Source organism: Schistocerca cancellata, chromosome 11 (assembly GCF_023864275.1).
Source record: "Schistocerca cancellata isolate TAMUIC-IGC-003103 chromosome 11, iqSchCanc2.1, whole genome shotgun sequence".
NCBI lineage: Eukaryota > Metazoa > Arthropoda > Insecta > Orthoptera > Acrididae > Schistocerca > Schistocerca cancellata.
Genome location: NC_064636.1, coordinates 30359908 through 30382992, shown reverse-complemented (window position 1 = coordinate 30382992; position 23085 = coordinate 30359908). Strand labels below are relative to the sequence as shown.

Below are 23085 nucleotides of genomic sequence, written 5' to 3'. Positions count from 1 at the left end.
TGCTGTACAAATACATAATCTATTAGAGCGCTACTGTCTTGAGCTATACGTGTAGGGAAATTGATAGCTGATTCTATATGTAATAAATAACACTTACACTTTTCCCATCTGAACTGGTTAGAAAGTTTACATAGAAATCATCACAGATTAATAACTTCCTGTTTTTGTATGATAGACAGCGTAAACTTTTTTATGAGTAGCTCCCAATCTCCTAATGGGGACCTGTACACTGTTGCTAGCATCAACACTACATTATCTAGCTGTAGTTTATATGCACAAACTTCAAAGTGCTGATCAATGCAGAATTTACTTACTTCTCCAGTTTTGTATTTACACTCCTGGAAATTGAAATAAGAACACCGTGAATTCATTGTCCCAGGAAGGGGAAACTTTATTGACACATTCCTGGGGTCAGATACATCACATGATCACACTGACAGAACCACAGGCACATTGACACAGGCAACAGAGCATGCACAATGTCGGCACTAGTACAGTGTATATCCACCTTTCGCAGCAATGCAGGCTGCTATTCTCCCATGGAGACGATCGTAGAGATGCTGGATGTAGTCCTGTGGAACGGCTTGCCATGCCATTTCCACCTGGCGCCTCAGTTGGACCAGCGTTCGTGCTGGACGTGCAGACCGCGGGAGACGACGCTTCATCCAGTCCCAAACATGCTCAATGGGGGACAGATCCGGAGATCTTGCTGGCCAGGGTAGTTGACTTACACCTTCTAGAGCACGTTGGGTGGCACGGGATACAAGCGGACGTGCATTGTCCTGTTGGAACAGCAAGTTCCCTTGCCGGTCTAGGAATGGTAGAACGATGGGTTCGATGACGGTTTGGATGTACCGTGCACTATTCAGTGTCCCCTCGACGATCACCAGTGGTGTACGGCCAGTGTAGGAGATCTCTCCCCACACCATGATGCCGGGTGTTGGCCCTGTGTGCCTCGGTCGTATGCAGTCCTGATTGTGGCGCTCACCTGCACGGCGCCAAACACGCATACGACCATCATTGGCACCAAGGCAGAAGCGACTCTCATCGCTGAAGACGACACGTCTCCATTCGTCCATCCATTCACGCCTGTCGCGACACCACTGGAGGCGGGCTGCACGATGTTGGGGCGTGAGCGGAAGACGGCCTAACGGTGTGTGGGACCGTAGCCCAGCTTCATGGAGACGGTTGCGAATGGTCCTCGCCGATACCCCAGGAGCAACAGTGTCCCTAATTTGCTGGGAAGTGGCGGTGCGGTCCCCTATGGCACTGCGTAGGATCCTACGGTCTTGGCGTGCATCCGTGCGTCGCTGCGGTCCGGTCCCAGGTCGACGGGCACGTGCACCTTCCGGCGACCACTGGCGACAACATCGATGTACTGTGGAGACCTCACGCCCCACGTGTTGAGCAATTCGGCGGTACGTCCACCCGGCCTCCCGCATGCCCACTATACGCCCTCGCTCAAAGTCCGTCAACTGCACATACGGTTCACGTCCACGCTGTCGCGGCATGCTACCAGTGTTAAAGACTGCGATGGAGCTCCGTATGCCACGGCAAACTGGCTGACACTGACGGCGGCGGTGCACAAATGCTGCGCAGCTAGCGCTATTTGACGGCCAACACCGCGGTTCCTGGTGTGTCCGCTGTGCCGTGCGTGTGATCATTGCTTGTACAGCCCTCTCGCAGTGTCCGGAGCAAGTATGGTGGGTCTGACACACCGGTGTCAATGTGTTCTTTTTTCCGTTTCCAGGAGTGTATATCCTTGCTTTTGTAAACGGCAACCACTCCTTTATCCATGCTATATCTGGAAGTGTAAGAGGCTAAATTATACTAATTTATACTGACACTATCCATCACCACAGTTACATGGTGTTCGGACAAAGTATATCAATCTCATTGTTATTTGTGAGGTCATCTACACATACTAACAGATCATCTACTTTATTTTTTATTCCCCTGATATTCTGATGAAGTAAGTTGATACTACGCTTAGCTCATCCCTATTTACTGTACATGGAGCTTCTTTTATTCTATTTTTTTTTAGTGTTGCCTGTTTGGACTTTGACCTTAACATAAGAAACCTGTCTACCTGGTCCCATTAACCACAGGGGTCACCCTCGTGTGACTGAGGCTCCCCCTTAAAGTATCTGCTAATAGAGAAGCTGACTTATCATTCCCCTTCCTATTTAGGTGCAGGCCATGCGTAGTGTGTCCTCACCTACCAGTAGTGTCAACAGGAACATCGCATATGTGAGGTTTTGGGGGTATCTGGAACATCCCGTTCCTCCGCTACTTCTGATAGCAAGCCAGAGTGTTAACACGCCTTACAGCAGTGTTTACGCAGGACCGAACATGGCGCTGAAAGACCTCCACAAACACCACATTTGTGTGGCCAGTTCATGTTCCTATTTCATCCAAGTCTCTCGCAGTTGTACACCTTGGATTCACACCACAGGCTGTTTCCTGCTGCCCCAACTGTAATTACATCTCCCTAGCATTGTTTTCACAAAACTTGTGAGCTGGTACGCTGCACCTAATTCCTCCTGAAGCTCCTGGCCTTAACTGTTAACTAGAAGCAATAATCTTCTTTTCCTATTCTGATTTGATACCTACATGTCTTTTTTTCTTGAAGCTAATATTCTGCTTCAAAATACATTCAACTACATCTGGATGAGGCCCTTCCTCCACTACTTCTGATAGCAAGCCAAACTGATTTACTAACAGAATTTCGAAGTTTTTTCAACAGTTTCCCCTTTTGCTTCTACCTTTCCCCCTTGTACATAACTTACGTTTCCATGGAGGAGCGTCTTTATCCATCCAGTTTCCTCGCCGCTACATTCGCCCCAATAAACCACAACCTACACAGTCTTCGCACTCCCGCCTTCAGATTTCTACAGCAAACATCGCATTTGCTAGACATGTTTTGACAGAAAAATTTACACAAAGGAAGAGGATAACTTGGCACAAGAGCACTGATGTTACGTAACCTGTATTAATACGCAATGAAGCGGTAATGTAAACAAACTTTTAAAAATCTCAAAAACTTTATAAAACTACCCTTGTAATTCTTTCTAGGCCACAACGTGTTCTTCAAACTCCGTATTTCCTTTAACACCAGTGATCTTAGGGAACTCGACTGTCGTTGTCAGTATGTGTCCATTCCAGAAACGCGATTTTCTTTTTAAATGCATCCCCATCAAATGAGGAAAAAGTTTGCGTGCAGTGCATTACTGTGGGCAGTGTGCAGTCAAGTCCAGTTAAAATGTGAAATCTGCTCTAGATTGCACATGTTTTAATTTTCGTTCCTGCATTCCTTTTTGCGTCAAAAAATTAAACGCTTGCTCCAGGCATGTCTCTCGACATAATCTACATACTTTGCAGTACGATATGAAGTCTCCATAGGAATCGTTCAGTTTCACTGAAAACCGTTGCAGCTGAAAACGGAAGATGCGTGTGACTTCAGCAATTATACTATGCTTTCTTCCAATTTCGCCATGTGCCAAAGGCCTGCAAATTTAGCACAAAGTGCTTTTTGATGTACAAAACAAGGAATCTCGTCTGTCGACATTCGTGATTTTATCCTGTTTCATTGTCAATCAAATCTTTAAACTCTTTCTGCATATTCCAGAATCCGAATCAAGAACAGTTCTCCACATGAGTAACCTAGAGGCACATATCCTCCGATTTGTGAGGAAACTTAAATCACTTGATAACAGCAAGTCTTCCGGTCCGTACTGCATACCAATTACGTTTCCTTCAGAGTATGCTGATGCAACAGCTCCATACATAACAACCTTATACAACCGTCCGCTGGACGAAAGATCCGTATGAAAAGATTGGAAAGCTGCACAGGTTACACCAATATTCAAGAACGGTGGAAGAAGTAATCCAGTAAATTACAGGTCCATATTATTAACGTCGATATCCAGTAGGATTTTGGAACATATATTGCGTGTGAGGACTATGAATTATCTCGAAGAAAACGGTCTATTGACACACAGTAAAGACGGATTCAGAAAACATCATTCTTGTGAAGCGCGAAGTGTTGAGTGCTATCGACAAGGATTTCGAAAAGGCCTTTGACACTGTACCACACAAGCGGCTTGTACTGAAATTGGGTACTTATGGAATATCATCTAAGTTAGCTAACTGGGTTCGTGGTATCCTGTCAGAGAGGTCACAGTTTCTTATAACTGACAGTCATCGAGTGAAACATAAGTGATTTCTGGCGTTCCCCAACGTAGTGTTATAGGCCCACTGCTGTTCATTATCTATACAAATGATTTCGTAACAATCTGAGGAAAAACCTGAGATCAAAAAATGCAAAACGATTTAGAGAATATACCTGTATATTTTGGAAAGTGGCAATTGATCCTAGATAATGAAGTCCTCCATATGTGCTAAAAGGAATCTGTTAAACTTCGGTTACACAATAAGTCACTAAATCTAAAGCCCGGAAATTGAACTAAAACCCTAGGAATTATAATTACGAGCCACTTAAATTGGGAAGAACACAAAATGTTGAGGGGGAGGCAACCCTAAGACTGCGATTCATTAGCAGAATATTTAGAAAATGTAACAGATCTACTAAAGAGACTGCCTACGCTACTCTTGTATGCCCTCTTTTGGAGAATCGCTGCACAGTGTGGGATCCTCACCAGATAGGGTTAATGGAGTAGATTGAGAAAGTTCAAAGAAGAGCTGCACGTTCTGTATTACCCCGAAATAGGGGAAACAGTGTTACTGACATGTTACAGAATTAGGGGTGGACATCAAAAAGGCGTTTTTCATTGTGGCACAATCATCTCACGAAATTTCAGTCACCAACTTTCTCCTTCGAATGCGAAAATATTTTGCTAACACAGACATACTTAGGGAGAAACGATCGTCGTAATAAAATAAAGGAAACGGGAGCTATCAGAGAAAAGTATAGACATTCGTTTTTTCCTCACACTGTTGGATATTGGAATAATCGAGAATTGTTGTGAAGGTCATTCGATGAACCCTCCGCCAGGCACTTAGGTGTGATCTGCAGAGCATCCATGTACATGTACATCTAATGCCGTTTCACAGTGGATATGCACTACCTGTAACGTATATGAATTGAGAAACCGCTTCGCTCTCTTCTGTCACTGCCACTCATTTTAAAGAGTCGCGACGGTAGGTCGCTCGACTGCCTCCTTCGTGCAAACAGCCACTGGCCCAGTGAACCTCCATCGTACCGAGATCACACAGCGAAGGGTAGACAGCGCTGACAGCGCGAGTCTGCCGAACTCGAGGGACTTGTGCCGGCCGGAAGACGCCACGCCGCACCGCGACGCCGGGTGAAGCGCCGCGCTCTTCCGGGCGCCCCCGAGAAGGACCGAGCGGAGCCGAGCGGAGCCGAGCGGCAGGCAGGCCGGGCCCGCGCCGCCCGTGGGCCAGACACGCCGCACGCGTGACTCGTGGCACGGCGCGGCCGGCCGTGATTGTGAGCCCCTACCCAGCTGCGGCGAAGTCATTCAGTCAACTCCTGAGGCGTCACCGGTAGCCACAGGTTGGATGTAAGATGTAATACTTCACGTATGTTCCTTCCATATTTTCCAGGAAAAAGATGTCCATTTTTACAAGTGACAAACAGCAACCGTGTAAAACTAGAGATAATTACAGAGAACACTGCAATATTTTGAGAAATGTCATTAGACCAGCTGATAGTATCAGCTGTGTGAGTAGTATGTACATATCTGAGAATAACATTAAAATAAGCTGGTATATATGGTTCAAATGGCTCTGAGCACTATGGGAATCAACTGCTGAGGTCATTAGTCCCCTAGAACTTAGAACTACTTAATGATAACTAACCTAAGGACATCACACACATCCATGCCCGAGGCAGGATTCGAACCTGCGACCGTAGCGGTCTCGCGGTTCCAGACTGCAGCGCCTAGAACCGCACGGCCACTCCGACCGGCTGTGTTTGATTATATTTAGTTCCTGTGTGTACTCTTCAGTTTAAGGCATGTTCTGTTTATCCTGTGGAGCATGGGTGCAAAGCTGGTATATTTACTGAATGTATGGTGGTTGGATGAGATACGGGTAGCAGTGGTTGTGGATGTGGATTTTCTGAAGATGGAAAAATAATGTTGGTGCTTGTTTCTTGTAACTGTAAGATTCAAGAAATTTTGATTCTTGTTTTTTTTTTTCTCTTTCCTTTCTGAAGTGGGGCTAAGGTAGTACTGTGTTGATGTTACTGTGTAGCTCTTCAACTGTTTTGTGTTTCATCTATAAGACAATTATGTCATCCTCGTATCGGTACCAGTCAATTATTTTGTACTCATCTTGTTTTAGAAAGTTGTTGAATATTGTGTTCTCTATACGATCCAAGAATATGCCTACTAATTTCCCACTGAGGAGATATCCCATGGCTAGCCCCTCTTTTTGCAAACAGAAGTTGTTGCTGAAAGTGAAGTAGTTTTGTTCAGTGATTAGACTAAGAATGGATGAGATTTCATTTATTTGTCTTTCTGGGAATTTCTTGTACTTTAGCTGTTGTTCTATAGTGTTTATAGTTTCTTCTGTGAGTATGTGTGTGTACATGGACGTAATGTCCAGATACAAGTTTTGCTGTTGGGGGGATGTTCTTAATTTTCTCTATTATGTCTTCTGTGGTTTTGAAGCTTCTGTTGTTTGTGTATGTGTATGTTTTCTCTAGGAGTGTGTACATGTGTCTCTCTGAAGTCCACCGCTGGCCTGACTAGAATGAGAAGTTTGTGGACCTTTGGGAGGCCTGTTAAGAGTGGAGCTCCAGGACTCCTTTGTATCATTCTTTTTGTCTGGTTCTGTGTGAGGATGCGTGTGATGCTTTTTATTAATGTCTCTGGGTTCCTTTGATATCTTTGTGTTGGATAATCACTTAGGTTGGTCATTTTATTCTATCCCAGAAGTTTTTCTGTTTATACCAACAACAATAGCAATAGTGGAAGGGAAAAACATAATAAACGAAGAAACAACACTTTTCAACGACACAATCTTCACTGCTCTGAGAGAACTGACGCACGACACACAACAGAAAGCACACACTTGCAAAAGAACCACTCGCCCATCAGACAGAGACACATAAATGAGGAACGGAAGTCGTCAGAACTCGCGCTTAAATTTTCATAACCTTCTTGCAACGTGTGATACATTTCTCGCGAGACACGCCAGCGGCAAGTTGGAGTAACGTTATGCATTATGAAAGAAGTGCGACAGTTATGTTTTTCTGTGTATAGAACTAGCTGCAAGCCGTCCAGCGAACATGAGTACACGAGAAACTATGTAACAACCTAGTACACACCAAAACTGTATCCACAACACTACCGTAGTCCCAACTGCATAACGCTAACATACGTAAGTTCACGTTTTCGTATTTGTTTACTAATAGTCGCTCACACAGTTGCAAATGACATGATTTATGTTGAGAAAAACGGCAGCAGAAAAACACAGAAAATATGCCCCAAACACCAACACGAATCTTAAAACCACGCTGTAATGTATAATAAATAAGCTATTATGAAAGTACCCACAGAACACAATATTTAAAAAACAAACAGTAAACATGTAATAACGTTTTACACCGTTTTATAGCTGTGCTATTTTCTGCATGTTTTACATTGATGGCGATATTTGTCTCTGAAACTAACATGGGCAATGAAAAAAATAAATAAATGAACAACAAAAATATTTTGCATCAAGGCGGACCGACAATGCCCACATTGTTGTTGATATCTCGACATTACAGTTGGTGTGAGAAGTGTCCGCAAATGGAGGAGGACTGGGTTTGAGTGCCAGTCTGACACACAGTTTCCATCTGTCAGAAAGATTCAGATTTCAGATTAGTGAGAAATAACGTTATTTCTGTTATCATTACAATTGTCGTAGTTATTTGTCGTTGTCATTGTTAGTTCGGAGACCGGTTTGATGCCGCTCTCCATGCTACAGTATCCTGTGCGAGCCCCTCCACTACTGCAGCCTGCGTTCATCTGAACCTGTTTGCTGTACTCATCACTCGGTGTCCCTCTACAAGTTTTTCTCCCCACACTACTTCTCCATTACCAAACGGACGATTCGCTGACGTCCCAGGAGGTGTTCTGTCAACGGATCCCTTCTTTCACTCAAGTTGTGGCATATTTTTTACTGTCTCTAATTCTATTCAGTATCTTCTCATTAATTAAACCATCTAAACACCTATTCTTCAGCTGTTTGCTCTAGCACTACATCTCAGTACCTCATATTCTCTTCTTGTGTCAGCTTCTTACCATCCATGTTTCATTTCGATGCAAGACTACACTCGTGACAAGTACCTTAAGAAATGACAGCGTAAAGGTCAAATTTATGTTAAACAGCAAAACAATTACTCTTTTCCAGAGATGTTTTCCAAGCCCTAGCCAGTCTGTATTTTATGTCCTGTCTACTTCGGCTGCAAACAATTATGTTGCTGCCTGAATAGGACAACTCATCTACTGCTTTAGAGTCTTCCTTCCTAATCTAATTACCCTTTTGAATGCGACAGGTCAACGTTTCAGTAATCTTATTAGCTCGCTTAGTAAGATATGGATATGTTGAGATGTATTTCACTGCTTAATACACACATCAAAAAATAGATTGCATCATCTCGGTTCCGAGAGTTCCGGAACCAGTACAGAAAATTGGAATAGATATCAACATAAACATCATTTACGCCCTTTTTATTGGTCAAGAAAACCACACGTTTCACGTTGTTCCACCATACAGCGACCTCCTTCAGAGGTGATGGTCCAGATGCTGTACACACTGGTACCTCTAATACCCAGCAGCACGTCCTCTGGGATTGATACATGCCTGTATTCGTCGTGGCGTGCTATCCACAAGTTCTTCAAGGCACTGTTGGTCCAGATTGTCTCGCTCCTCAACGGCGAATCGGCGTAGATCCCTCAGATTGGTTGGTGGGTCACGTACCGCGCTGCACGGTGTCGTGGTTCCAAAGATGGACTTCGCCACGGACGTCGGGAGTGAAGTTGCGCATTATGCAGCCGACTGCGCACAGTTTCAGGTGTTACAGGATGTCCTGTGGCTGCACGAAAAGCGTTATTCAACACAGTGGCGTTGCTGTCAGGGTTTCTCCGAGCCATAGTCCGTAGGTAGCGGTTATCCACTGAAGTAGTAGTAGCCCTTGGGCGGCCTGAGCGATGCATGTGATTTGCAGTTCCTGTCTCTCTGTATCTCTTGCATGTCCGAACAACATCGCCTTGGTTCACTCCAAGAGGCCTGGACACTTCTCATGTTCAGAGACCTTCCTGGCACAAAGTAACAATGCGGACGCGATCGAACCGCGGTATTGACCGTCTAGGCACGGTTGGACTACAGACAACACCAGCCATGTGCCTCCTTCCTGGTGGAACGACTGGAACTGTCGGATCCCCTCCGTCTAGTAGGCGCTGCTCACGCACGGTTGTTTACGTCTTTGGGCGGGTTTAGTGACATCTCTGAACAGTCGAAGGGACTGTAACTGTGATACAATATCCACAGTCAACGTCTATCTTCAGCAGTTCTGGGAACTGGGGTGATGCAAAACTTTTTTCATGTGTGTATGACGGAGACATAACCATATTTGACAGAAAATGAAACTAAGTAAATGAATTATCGTCCGATCATCGACAGAGCACGAAAATAATATCACAACGGAAACATTTTCCCAATGTTGTGCAGATGTTACGAATTTAATCACAACCCATCATATCTCAGCATAAGAACATGAATCCTAGTCCGTGATTATGTAAATAGTAGTTGCAGAACATCAGGAACGTTTTCCTTTATGATATTAAAATGGCATTATATGCAAATGAGGAACTAAGATTGGTAATTTGTGTATGTTCAGTGAACAGTACACATATGCCTCTAACCAATAACAACACTTGGGTGGTGATCGTAAAACGATGTGTCTTTTGTAGAAAGAAAGTAATCCACCGATTATGGTACACCATTTATGAGTGAAAAACGAACAAAGTGTGCTTGAATCGCCAACTACAAAGTTATTTCCCACCTGATGCTTATCATAGACGAATTAATGTTGGCTAAAAGTGTACAAAACGCAGACCTTCTGGAAAGCATGAACTAATCTCATCAGACGAAATGCTATGCCTCCACTTAATTGAGCACAGAGGTCGCTTTGGAGGGCTGGATGCCGTGCTGCAGGGGAGGAACCAGGCGGTCACGTGACGCTCCACCGCTGACGTCAGCGGTGACGGTGAGGTGACAATCGCGGTGTGTACGTGCCAGTCGCTCGCGTGGGATCAGGGCGGTCACCTGCGTCGACGTGGAGATGTCGAGAAGTGGCAGAAAGGAATTTTTGCGTTTCGACATGTCCACGACCACACCACTAGTAAAGTTACACGATTTGTTTGTCTATCAATGTGGACTGTCCAAGTACCTGCAACGAATGGTGAACCACTCGTAGTGATGTGAGGCAGTGGCGTAAAAAGATCCCAGCCGACAGGGCTGTTGACGAGTGTCACTCCAAGTGACTGGCGATCGGTTTCAAACGAGACGCAAATTGCCAATGCCTGGCAAAGCAGCTCCATCTGAACCAGCTGCCTAGCAATCGTTCGGAAGGCGGCTGCACAGGCTCGACATTTGGAGTCAGCGGCCGTCGCTCACACAGACACACACAGCTGCGCGTCTCGAGTGGGCCAAACCACGCAGAGACGGACGGTGGCTGGGCGGAGGTGCGTCACGCGAGTCGCGCGATGTCGCCTCTTCTGAAGTTATGGAGGTGGCGATGGGACCGACGGCCTATAGAGGATGCAGGTCAAGCCGCTGGTGGTTCCACGGTGTCATAGGGGTGTTTCTATCACCGCGACTTGGATTCAGTCACTACGGTCAGTGTGAACCTGAACCAGCACGTTTATTTCAACATTGTCGGTGACGAAGTGTTGCCCTATTCTCTGGACACTTGCGTTGTAGAAGATGACACACACAGTCGTGTTCCCAGGGCTGCGTGCATACACTCCCGGTTTCACGAACACTCGGGCGCCCTGCAGCACCTCGAGGCGAACACTAGACAACCCGGTCTCAGAGCCGCAGACGTTGCACGGTACTGTCTGGAACAGCGGCTGAGACGTGGCAGCCGACATCCCCACACACTGGTAGCTCTGCGGGATCTGATGCAGCAGTGGGAGGCCTCGGACAGATGCTGCGTATCTGAAGAAACTTTCGGAACTCTCTTCCCCGCCGACTTGACGAAGTCTTCGAGGCTAGAGGCGGTAATACCGTGATGCCGTTTCATGATCCTTGAAGTAAAAGTTGGCTTGCATGTGACTGTCTTACTATAACTTAATGATGTATTGAAAGAATGGGAATCATGCACCAGCTAGTTGTACTTCACAAGTTTATTCGAATCCTTACCTAGGTTTAAACAGATGTAAACCTTTCTTCCTTGGAAGAAGTAGTAACGTGTGTTAACTTATTGTGTGAAAAGAGAAAACATGTCATAAAGCTCAGTCAACACTAAAATGTCCCATATAAATGCTAAGGTATAGCCACATGGCTCAATGAACAGTGAAGCAAGGGAAAAGTGTGAATAAACATCTGACGTACCACTGGTTGGCTGTGCGATTCCTATGGCTTCCGTAATTTTACTGTTCCTGACTGCTGCCATGTTAGAGATTTTAATTACGTATATACAGCAAATGTTGTTGAGTATTACTGTAATCTGGTGGTGCAGGGGTTGACTCTATAATTGCTTGTTTCGAAAAGTAATTAATTTAGCCACTTGCAGTGTTTATTGTTCACTTTTGAACTAATTTACAACTAACAACGCTATCGAGCTACAGCTGTCGTCATCTCAAACTACGATGTACTTTTATTGATTTTTGATAATACGGTTGGGAAATAGGAATATAAATTCAATTTTAGTAAGGCAAGCAGTCTCGATTAAAAGCTTTTATTGTTAGTTACCGCTTTCAGTCTTTGACTGTCATCATCAGATCATTTACTGTCTGCTGTAGCGATATGCGGAGACAGCGAGCGGAGAGAGACGTATGCCACAAGGCACATTCCATTGACTGCTCGGTGGAAAGTATCAACAGAAGAGGCGGCGGCAGAAGGTATTAGCGCGCTTCCTCTTTGGGTCTCACAAATGTGCCCTTATTGACAGATAGTTAGTATCGCAAAATAGGAAAAGTAGGTGACAGCATTGAGAATAAATTTAAAGAAAGAATTAGTTGTACGGTTAGTAGTAATGGCGTCGAGTGGTCTACGTACCTCGGTACACAGCGGGAGTTGATACAGTCGTCAGCCATCCGGCAGTCGACCTTCTCGAGGAATTGCCGGGATTCGCCCCTCGTGAGGCGGCGGATCTGCGCCAGGACGCCGGCGCACCACCCTCCCTCCTCCGCCCCACCTGCTGGCGGCGGCGGCAGTCCGGAGTCTCTGAGGCGGTCTGCCAGGCGCCGCGCAGGTGGCCACGCGGGGGGCGGCTGCTCCAGGCTGCCGCACGTTGCGAACCCCGGTGACAAATCTGCAAAACGATCTTCAGTCACCTCGAGGTCTGCACTCGTGACTCACGAGCTTCCATGGCCTACTCATATGCACATCAGTACCAGCAGCTACTGAAAGTGAAACACTAAGAGAGCTGCAGCCAGCGATAATCGACACGGCGTGAGGTGTGCTGCACACTTTTACAAGCAAAAGGTCAACAAGTCAGCCGACTGTGAGCACGGCGGCCACTGCTGCGGCTCCCCTTGACGAGGAAGCGGGAAGAGCTGCGCCGACAGTACTACACTGGACACTGTGCCGTCATTCCGTATGAGCCCAAGTTCTGACTGCCGCATCGGTGTGGACGATCCGTGCATCGAGGCCCTGAGCAGAGCGGAGAATGCCACGTTGCACTGTCGCCCATCTAACGGGGAGCCACTCGGTATACAATACGTAATTGCTTACACTGATCGCAGCTGTTACATTTCTGAGTCCTTGAGACAGCTCGCTTGCGATATTTTCGACATCCTTTCAACAAAATAATTTAATGTCGCATGTCAGCCATGCTGTTCTGCCCCAGCTTGACAGAGTTAGCACCGCTACCACAGGAACGTGCGATGTACCTGGCTAGGCGCAGACAGTAATATTTCAGGGAAAATCACACTTATCGTTAACTGGTTTGATTGGCGAGATTGGGAATAAGACTTATGGACCCGTGCTCATAGATCTTTGCAGAACGCCAGAGCAGATACAGTGTCACGTTGGTGTCAGAGCTGGCAGTGCGGGGCTGGAGAGGAGACTCCAGGCTGGGCTGCAGGCGGCAGGGCGCTCCAGACTGGAGCGGCAGCCGGTGGGAGCCTTTCCTGGTGACTTCAGATCTCCAGTCCAGGCTGGGCCGCGAATGATGACTCCGGGCATTCTGTACTCTCATCTCCTGGAGCGCCGCACACTTAGCCTGTCTCATCACAGTCTACCTGCCAAGTACTGCGTCACAGTCAAGTAACTGCAGCCAGAATAGCTGGAATTCCGAATGATGTAATCGGCATACCACTCTCCTCTCGCTTTAATCTCTGGGATCCGCCACTGAGCTGTATTTTCCTCTTAGCTGTAGCCGTGTTTACCCAGGGTATCCCGTTAGGTAAGTTGCAGAGGCGCTGCCATTCGTTTTTCTGTACACTTCCGAGGCAGTAGTACCATTTCTGTCCCTTTGTACTTGTGTGGGAACGTTCAGCGCTTACGGAGCAGGGAGAAAACAAATGTAATAGCTAAGTACTCATCAAATGTTGAGATCATTTTAGAAATAACCGAAATTGTCGACCGATATGCAAGTGCGGTTGACACACGGTTCCTCGCCGCAAATAAAGCAGCAATGAAGGCACTGAGTGGCGGAGAGTGGCTTTGCACTAAAAAGCGCTGATCTGTTCTCACCTGCCAGAAAGGTTACGGCAGAATCTCTGGACACACAAAAGATATTCTGCCTGCTCATTCCCTCACGAGGGACTCACGTCTTTTTGAGCAAATGCGTGATAAAACCCTCAGTGAGTTAGACTGCAAAATGAAGCAAAAGGAAAGAAGAAAGCGTAATGTCTCTGTGAAGGAACAGACGGTCAGCCCGCGCAGCTTCACTCGTCAGATCCGCTTCGCTAAGGGAGTCCAGCTGAGGCTACCTCGGCGGTGAGCTGACCTCGCCGGTAAACATTCTGAAAGTTTCGTACCTGCCCTGATGACGTCTCTCGCCGTCGGTGTGGCTACCGGGCTCTAAACATACAAACAGTCGCTTCTGATGGGGCTGTGGGCAGCTGCTACTGTTAACCGAAAAATCGGGATGCCATTGCTGTATGCCTATTGTAATTAACCACTGCGAACGTTCGAGTAATACACACCTGATATCAAAGAACGTAATTGACTCGTGCAGAGAGAAGTCCACGCTCCTGACCCAACACGGAGACCTCCGCCTCGTCGCGTCTGAGGGCCGACTGACTCACTTGGCGCTCTCCGTAACCTGCGATGTATTCTCGCGAGAGCCTGTCCCCGCCAACTGTGCAGCGATACTTGAAGCTTCCCGTACTGGAATAATGCCTCAGTTACGGCCAATGACTGAGGGACTTCCCTGACAATTTCTGTAACGAAAGGAAACTACTCCTATTGTGATTAAGCGACAGTGTGTTTACGGCCGACTGGCGCGCCTCCTCCACGTGCTCCCCGGCCTGTGCGTCTGGCTGCAGGCACGCCGGCCTCCCACGCAGCGGGCCACGGGCCCCACCCCCGCACTGGGCGACTCGCGCCGCGGGAACACACTCCGCCACAGCCTGGAACCTCCGTAAGACTGGAAACTCTACAAGCCCCAGAAAAGAGCTGGTTGTGCAGATTACAAATGAATGTAACAATCGTCCACCGTTTCTGCCTCGTATGAGATCATTTTTTCTGCATCTTTAGTTTTTATCGTGTGATATTTTATCTTGTTCAAATAGTAAGTGTATGACTGAAAGCATTACCCGGGATTGACAAGGTTCACTTTCTCTTCTGAACCTCCGTGAGGAAGTTTATGGGCATTCCTACAGCAGACAGGAGTGATGGGAAACATCGCCAGTAATATAGTGGCGGAAAAAATAGCAGCGCAAAAAATATAATTAGTCTGAAGTAATGAAATTGCGGGAGTACATCTCACTACATGAAACACCTTAAAGCTTCGAAGGGAATTACGAAATTCAGAGGCCGCCGCCTCAGCTCGAGTTAAGGCGAGCGTAAACAAGCCGAGGTAAGGCATCCTCCAGGTGTGTTAATGTAAATGGACGTAAAAGCAACATTTGCATTGCCTGCTTCACTCCTACCAATAACCCATTTTGTTTTCCGTGTTTGCTGTTAGCTAAGGGTAAAGGCACAAGCTGTACATGCGTTGGCATGTCAGATCTAACGTCATTCGACGCCCCACATTTTGCCTACCGTGCTAACACAACACTGGCTGCAGGTGCCAACAGGGGGCGGGACTGAAGGTATCAAATGCTGTCGACAGCACGAGGCTACGGAGCGTAGCTCAACTGCTTAGTCGACGAGTAACTCACGACAGTGCTACAGTGCTAATGGTGTTGATACAACGCAGAGCAATGGAAACGATAAACAAAGCAAGCATTCCGTTATATCTCCAGTAACAGTAGCCCAAGTTGAGATTCCGTCAGAAAGAATCCCAAGAAATTTCGCTGAGTGAGAAAGAAGTGGCGGATGAAGGATTAGCCTTTCTGCAGATGAGTCAGTGGAATGGGTGGTGTCGTGCCAACAATGTACAAAAGGCGTATAGTGGTGATGATACGTGCACGGCAATAGAAAGAAAGTGTTACTGAGACAGGTGTGGTGTGGTTCATCGACGCTGTCGGACAGGGAGCCCCAGTTCCCGTTTCCAGTGAAACGTACTGAAGGACAGTCGCTGTCCTAGGAGTTGGTACTAAACGTAATTTTGCATTTGGAAAATCATCCGTGGCATACGAAAACAACATTCACGAATATACACTACTGGCCATTAAAATTGCTACACCAAGAAGAAATGCAGATGATAAAAGGGGATTCATTGGACAAATAGATTATACTAGAACTGACAGTGATTACATTTTCACAGAATTTCTGTGCATAGATCCTGAGAAATCAGTACCCAGAAAAACGACCTCTGGCCGTAAAAACGGCCTTGATACGCCTGAGCATTGTGTCAAACAGAGCGTGCAGCGTGCCCGTGCAGCTTCAACACGATACCACAGTTCATCAAGAGTAGTGACTCGCGTATTGTGACGAGCCAGTTGCTCGGCCCCATTGACCAGACGTTTTCAATTGGTGAGAGATCTGGAGAATGTGCTGGCCAGGGCAGCAGTTGAACATTTTCTGTATCCAGAAAGGCCCGTACAGGACCTGCAACATGCGGTCGTGCATTATTCTACTGAAATGTAGAGTTTCGCAGGCATCGAATGAAGGCTAGAGCCACGGGTCGTAACACATCTGAAACGTAACGTCCGCTATTCGAAGTGCGAACGAGACGTGTAACTAATGGTACCCCATACCATCACGCTGGGTGATACGCCAATAAGGCGATGACGAATACACGCTTCCAATGTGCGTTCACCGCGATGTCGGAAACACGGATGCGACCATCATGATGCTGTAACAGAACCTGGATTCATCCGAAAAAATGACGTTTTGCCATTCGTGCACCCAGGTTCGTCGTCGAGTACACATCGCAGGCGCTCCTGTCTGTGACACAGCGTCAAGGGTAACCGCAGCCGTGGACTCTGAGCTGATAGTGCATGCTGCTGCAAACGTCGTCGAACCGTTCGTGCAGATGGTTGTTGTCTTGCAAGCGTCCCCATCTGTTGACTCAGGGATCGAGACGTGGCTGCACGATCCGTTACAGCCATGCGGATGAGATCCCTGTCATCTCAACTGCTAGTGATACGAGGCCGTTGGGATCCAGCACGGCGTTCCGTATTACCCTCCTGAACCAACCGATTCCATATTCTGCTAACAGTCATTGGACCTCTACCAACGCGAGCAACAATGTCGCGATACGATAAACCGCAATTGCGATAGGCTACAATCCGACCTTTATCAAAGTTGGAAACGTGATGGTACGCATTTCTCCTCCTTACACGAGGCATCACAACAACGTTTCACCAGGCAACGCCGGTCAACTCCTGTTTGTGTATGAAAATCGGTTGGAAACTTTCCTCATGTCAGCACGTTGTAGGTGTCGCCACCGGCGCCAACCTTGTGTGAATGCTCTGAAAAGCTAATCATTTGCATATCACAGCATCTTCTTCCTTTCGGTTAAATTTCGCCTCTGTAGCACGCCATCTTCGTGGTGTAGCAATTTTAATGGCCAGTAGTGTATTTTGAAGAAGTTCGCAGAAATATGACCGTTAGTGCATAAGAAAAACTACGGTTATTGAACAGACAAGACGCACTTGTCACAAAAACTGATGTTTTCGCGTTTCGAGGATGCTCGATACAATTTATGTGATGTAGATGCTGGTGACCTACTACGTTATCCACATCAAACTGCGCGCGACATACATATAGTGATTTCAAGAGAAGCGGTGGATGCTTGCTTAACGTCAAACTGTGCTACAGAATTGTAGGACAATGAAATTTCAAACGAAGCTTGACGATGCGCAGCATACTACGGAATCGGCCCAGAAATTTGTAGGGGCGTGTTCAAACTTACCCTATCGTTGAGTAAGGAATTTGTTTTCAACTGCAACCAATCTGAATTTGAAGAGGAAACACATATGAAAGGGACCCTGGAAATTAAAAGTATCAAGAGAATTCTGTCAATATCATGGAATATCAATTCGTATACAATTAACTGACTCTTTAACGGGATGGTAAATATGCTGGAACGCTAATCATTGCTCTGCAAGAACTAAGAGTTGCTTTGCGCCCCTTGATTCTTTCTCATGTGAGTGACTTTGGCAAGGGCAGTAGGGGATATTTACATCATAGCAAGCAAGAGTGGGAGAACGGGCGTTAGATAACTGCAACTGTGGTATGAACACTGCATTTGGCTAATAGCTCGTCACAATAAGTTGCTTTTGTTTCATTCGTAGTCTGCGTATAAAAGTCACACTCCTAAAGAACAAACTATCGCTCCTGGAAAGTGTGTGACATTGCAGTTCATACCACCTGGAACCACCAGATGAATTCAACCTCCACATGTTGGTCTTTTCTGTGCGTATAAAACATATTATAGCACTATCTGCAGCAACGCCTTAAAGGACAGCCAGTTTCACGATAAGCTCCACGACAGGCTGTTTCGCATTCGGTTGCACGCCATCACTTTCCATCAGTTCTCGTCACCCTGTTACTCCAGTGTGATTTCTGTATGCATTCTTCAAGAGTGGATGCCTTGCACGCTTCGTAGCTGCCAAGGAGCTCGTCTTTGATCTCGGTGGTGCGAACCTTTGTGATCATTGAGACGCGCCATTTTTATTCGGTTTCCATGGTCCAAGTTAATGGTTTGTTTCTAACATTTCTTGGATGTCGACGATGTCCATTTTGTGAGGCGTAATACATGCACCCCATAGAAGGTTGATCTCTGCGCATCCCAGACTCTCGTTTTCTGTGGACATGGTGCGTCATCACCAGTTAATATTTTTCTGGTCATAATTTTCACTTTCGAATAAGCCTTACTAAAGACTGTTCCTGCGACGTCGCACTTAACAGTTTCCTTGTAAGTAATCTAACAGAGAAGGTTAAGAAGCGTGGGGAATCTATTGGACACAAGAATGCTTTTTTAGCATTATCAGTCGTTGGAAAAACAGAAATTATGCAACATCTTAGCTTTCAGGCAAAATACAGAAAGTCAGAACGGCGATATAAGACAAACTCGCAGTGAGTCTGAACTTGCGCTATGTGTACATGATGAAACAGTACAATCTAACAGTCCTAGAATACTTAGAGAACGGGTAAACTTCACTTCCGCGTCAGCTGCGGATGTGAAAGAGCACGTGAACAATGCTGCTGTCTTTTAGGTGCACCCAGTGGTATACAGAAGAATTTATTGGACTGTACGTTACATGTGTGTCTGGACGAAGATAATGCAGAACTAGCGAAGACAGTTTTTGTGTCTCTGTTACCAGATGAAACATCTGATGTAGCTTCTAAATTTCAGTTACTGGTAGTATTTCGTTTTCTGTTATCTGCTGAAGAGCCGGTTGAAAGATTTTGCATGTTATCAAATCAATCACTTATCAGTGCTACCTCCTTGGCTGATTCAATTAAAGATGTACTCGCCGATGTTGTCCAAGAAACGAAGGAAAACGTAATATCTCAAATTTATGATGGCGCCAGCGTCATGCGTGACCATCATACAGAAATCCAATCAACTGTAATATAAGAGCATAATTTCGTGTATTACGTACATTGTTGTGAACACTCACTGAACTTAATTTTTGCCCAAGCGACAAGTCGAAACAAACAAATGAAACCGTTTTTCGGAACTACTGCAGAGGTAGCAATACTTTTCTGTCATTCACCTCGAAAAGTAGCTGTTCCAGATGCAGTTGTGAAACAAAGATTCCCCATGGATGAGCCATTAGATAGAACTTTAAATCGTGACAAGCGCTCACAGTTAATGAGAACAGAGAGGCCACTCCAGAATGTCTTAAACACATTGAAGATACCAGCAGCCAGACAACAAATGTAAATCAAACATGTGGTCTAAGGATAAAACTCTATCACACAAAAATTTCCTTTCGGTTAGGGACATCTTATAAAAATAACTAGCTGACAAACCCAGCAATGTACAGGTATTCATTTGGCAATTTTCTATGAGAAATGAAAACAAAAATTGAACTGTGTATTTTTTCTGTAATATCGAAAAAATTTCATTTATATGTATTCGTGAAAACGCTTTTAAAATTACGAAACAGTCGCACAAAGAAATGTGCACAATTTCCAGAAGTGTAAGCACAGCTTCTTTTCATGTCTAGACCGCGATTCTGTAAACGTCTGCATAGACTCTTCACAGCCCTACAGGTCGCTAATGTTTTCGCCTACAGCCGTTTGCGCTTCGCAGCTGAAAGATGATGAAAGCTCTGCCAGGTATCGGGGATTTCTCTTAAGTGGACTCGACTCTGTGTGTGTCTCAGCTCTAACGAATAAATGTATTAAAAATTCATACATGACGCGGCATTTCTTCACACAGCTCATCACTCATGACGCCACATCTCCTGGGCCTTGCGTCATGCAATGACACGACTTTGCAGGTACATTCGCTGGTGTACGTCGGTACTGTGTGCAGAATGTGCTGCGAACAGAGGTGGTAGGGAAGAAGCAGTAAATTTAGAAGTCATGCACTATGAGGCAATTTGTCGCCCATCTCACTGTTTATGACGTTATGTGTCCTGAACTATGATAGGTGAGTAGTTATTACCCCCACAGCAATTCATTGCTGGCAGTAAGGGATGTGTGTAGCAAGTTTGGTTGAAATCGGTTCAGGAGGGGATGTGGTACATCTGCAAACCACACACACACACACACACACACACACACACACACATACATACATACATATATCCATTTTTATAATATGTATGTATGCCCAACGTGAACATCTAGTACAGCCAATTTCAAAAATATACCACTGGTCGCGTCTCAATAAAGCAAGCAGCAGCATCACCCCGAAACAAAATTTTTAAAATTAGAGACAATGTTAATGATGTCACAGAAGAAACAGAGGTTTCAATTCTGCAGCCACTTGTTGCCCTCTAATTTACTCAAACACCGCCTCTTTCTTTCTTTGAATAATTAGTGTCCTGAAAATGTTCTATCTGCTCTTACGCAGTCCTATCAATTTTTTAAGTAAAGTTGAGTTAAAAACAGAGCTACAGATTATTTATTCTCGAAATAAGTTTCAAGAAGAAAAAAAACCTCAGGAGTCCTTATAAAGTTTGTCATTGAAAATATTCTGCAAGAACCTTTTGGCGACGTCAGGAATCTGCTGAAATCAGCGGCTGCTCTCCCATGAGAAGCTGTGAAGCAGAGACGTGTTTCCGCACGTTGTCGCGGATCAAACAGTTTCTTACAAGTACCAGAGATGAAGATAGGCTGTCTCATCTTGCCATGCTATCTATTGCAAAGAAAACGATTCACAGGATTCCAAATTTCAACGACAGAGTCATAGATCCATCACGAAAAAGGAAAGGAGGATGGTCTTTTTCTATACGTCTACAGCCGATTCAACCCTACGAACGTTTTCAGGCTCACTGTAAGGTAATTTTAGAACTACAAAAATATTTTCCTTAATTTAGGAAATTAAACAGTTCGGAAAGGTAAGTTGTACAGCGCAGTGAAGGAAATGAACTCCGTGCCAGCCACTTCAGGCATCAGCCACCGATGTCTGTGCTGTACCGCTAAGGATACGTCCTCTGCACCGCGATGACACAACGGCGAATGTTAATTTCTGAAGCGCAGAAAGCAGTCCACCATTTTCTCTTTTCACTCGGAACTTTCCACTCCTCATTGTGCTTAGCAACGATCGAAATTTTGTTCTTAGTTTGTATTTCATTTTCTTTCTTATCGATGTATCGCTGTACGTTAAGTAGTTAAGATCCGTTTGACATTACTATATTCATTGTGAATTGTTTTTTATTGTAATATCAATGCCCACGATTATGTAGAATACAGAACTACGGAAAATACGTAAAGGGTGCTATTATGACGAGATACGGCAGAAATTATGCAAGAAGGTGCTTCGGTTTTAAAGAATCTACTCGTTGCATTTCGCAACATCTTACTTCTATCTATTCTCACACATATGAAAAACGTTTTGGGCTCAATTCGCAAATATAGATGCTTAATTTACCGTCTTTCCAAATCGTACATTATGATATTTTTCACATGCAAAAGGTTATTACAAAGTACATTGACCGAAAAGGGTGAGAATGAAGTGCAGTTTGTCCCCAAGGCAGTCCTTCACTGTCAGGGGGAAAACGTATAACCTTTGATAAGAGCATATGTAAGCCAAGGCGCCTGTACGTGAGTGAAAACTGCACTGTGCATAACGTCCTGTCAGTCTGTACTGCACGAAAAAGCACTTACCTTCATCAACACAGTAGTCCCATCCTATCAAATCTTCAACGTGACTGAGTTCAGAGATACTGTCAGAGACAAAAACATTGTTGAGGTGCCAACAGACGCAATCCATCACCGAGTAGGTCCCGTTTGCTGCAAGCAGAGCTGCCACTGTGGCAAATACGCCCGCCGGCTGCATTGTCCGCTGTCGACACTGGGGAGCAAACAGAAGCAGTGCGCGTCGCAGGGAGCGCGCGCTCAATATGACGGCGAGCGCAGCGGAAGTCTGCCGCAGGACGGCCAAACCACGGGAAGCGTGGCGTGACGCCTCTCATCCGGATGACCACCGTATTCCTGTTTGCCTGGTAGCAGTTCACAAAAGTCATCGAGTAAAGCGAAAGTGGTATCTGCCCTTCCCCAAGGAAGTGTTGTAGGCATTCTGCTGTTCCTAATCTATAAAAACGATTTAGGAGGCAATCTGAGCAGCCATTGTTTGCAGATGATGCTGTCTTTTACCATCTAGTAAAGTCATCAGAAGATCAAAGCAATACCAAATGATTTAGAGAGTTTATCGGCGCGGTACGCAAAGAGGCAGTTGAACATTAATTTTTTTTAATTAAATTTGTTGTTAAGAACTTGTGCGATCAAACTCCTGACGTCATCGGTCCCTAAGTTTACAAACTACTTAACCCAACTTAAACCAACTTATGATAAGGACAACACACACACCAATGCCCGAGGGAGGACTCGAACCTCCGACAGGGGGAGCCGCGTGAACCGTGACAAGATGCCACAGACCGTGCAGCAACCCCGCGCGGCAGTGGCAGCTGATTCTAAACAATGAAAAGTCTTGTGTCACCCACATACGAACTACACTCCTGGAAATTGAAATAAGAACACCGTGAATTCATTGTCCCAGGAAGGGGAAACTTTATTGACACATTCCTGGGGTCAGATACATCACATGATCACACTGACAGAACCACAAGCACATAGACACAGGCAACAGAGCATGCACAATGTCGGCACTAGTACAGTGTATATCCACCTTTCGCAGCAATG

General features: G+C 45.6%; 1 protein-coding gene across 1 annotated transcript in view; it reads right to left on the bottom strand.

Moving 5' to 3' along the window:
- Nucleotides 1-23085, bottom strand: part of LOC126108866 (uncharacterized) — a 183768-nt gene that overhangs the window by 65166 nt on the left and 95517 nt on the right. The window contains exons 5-7 of the mRNA XM_049914230.1: nt 14643-14780; nt 13224-13405; nt 12267-12483 (exon numbers count right to left, since the gene is read on the bottom strand). Of these exons, the coding sequence (XP_049770187.1) occupies nt 12267-12483; nt 13224-13405; nt 14643-14780 (537 nt within the window). The remainder of the gene's footprint in view (nt 1-12266; nt 12484-13223; nt 13406-14642; nt 14781-23085) is intronic.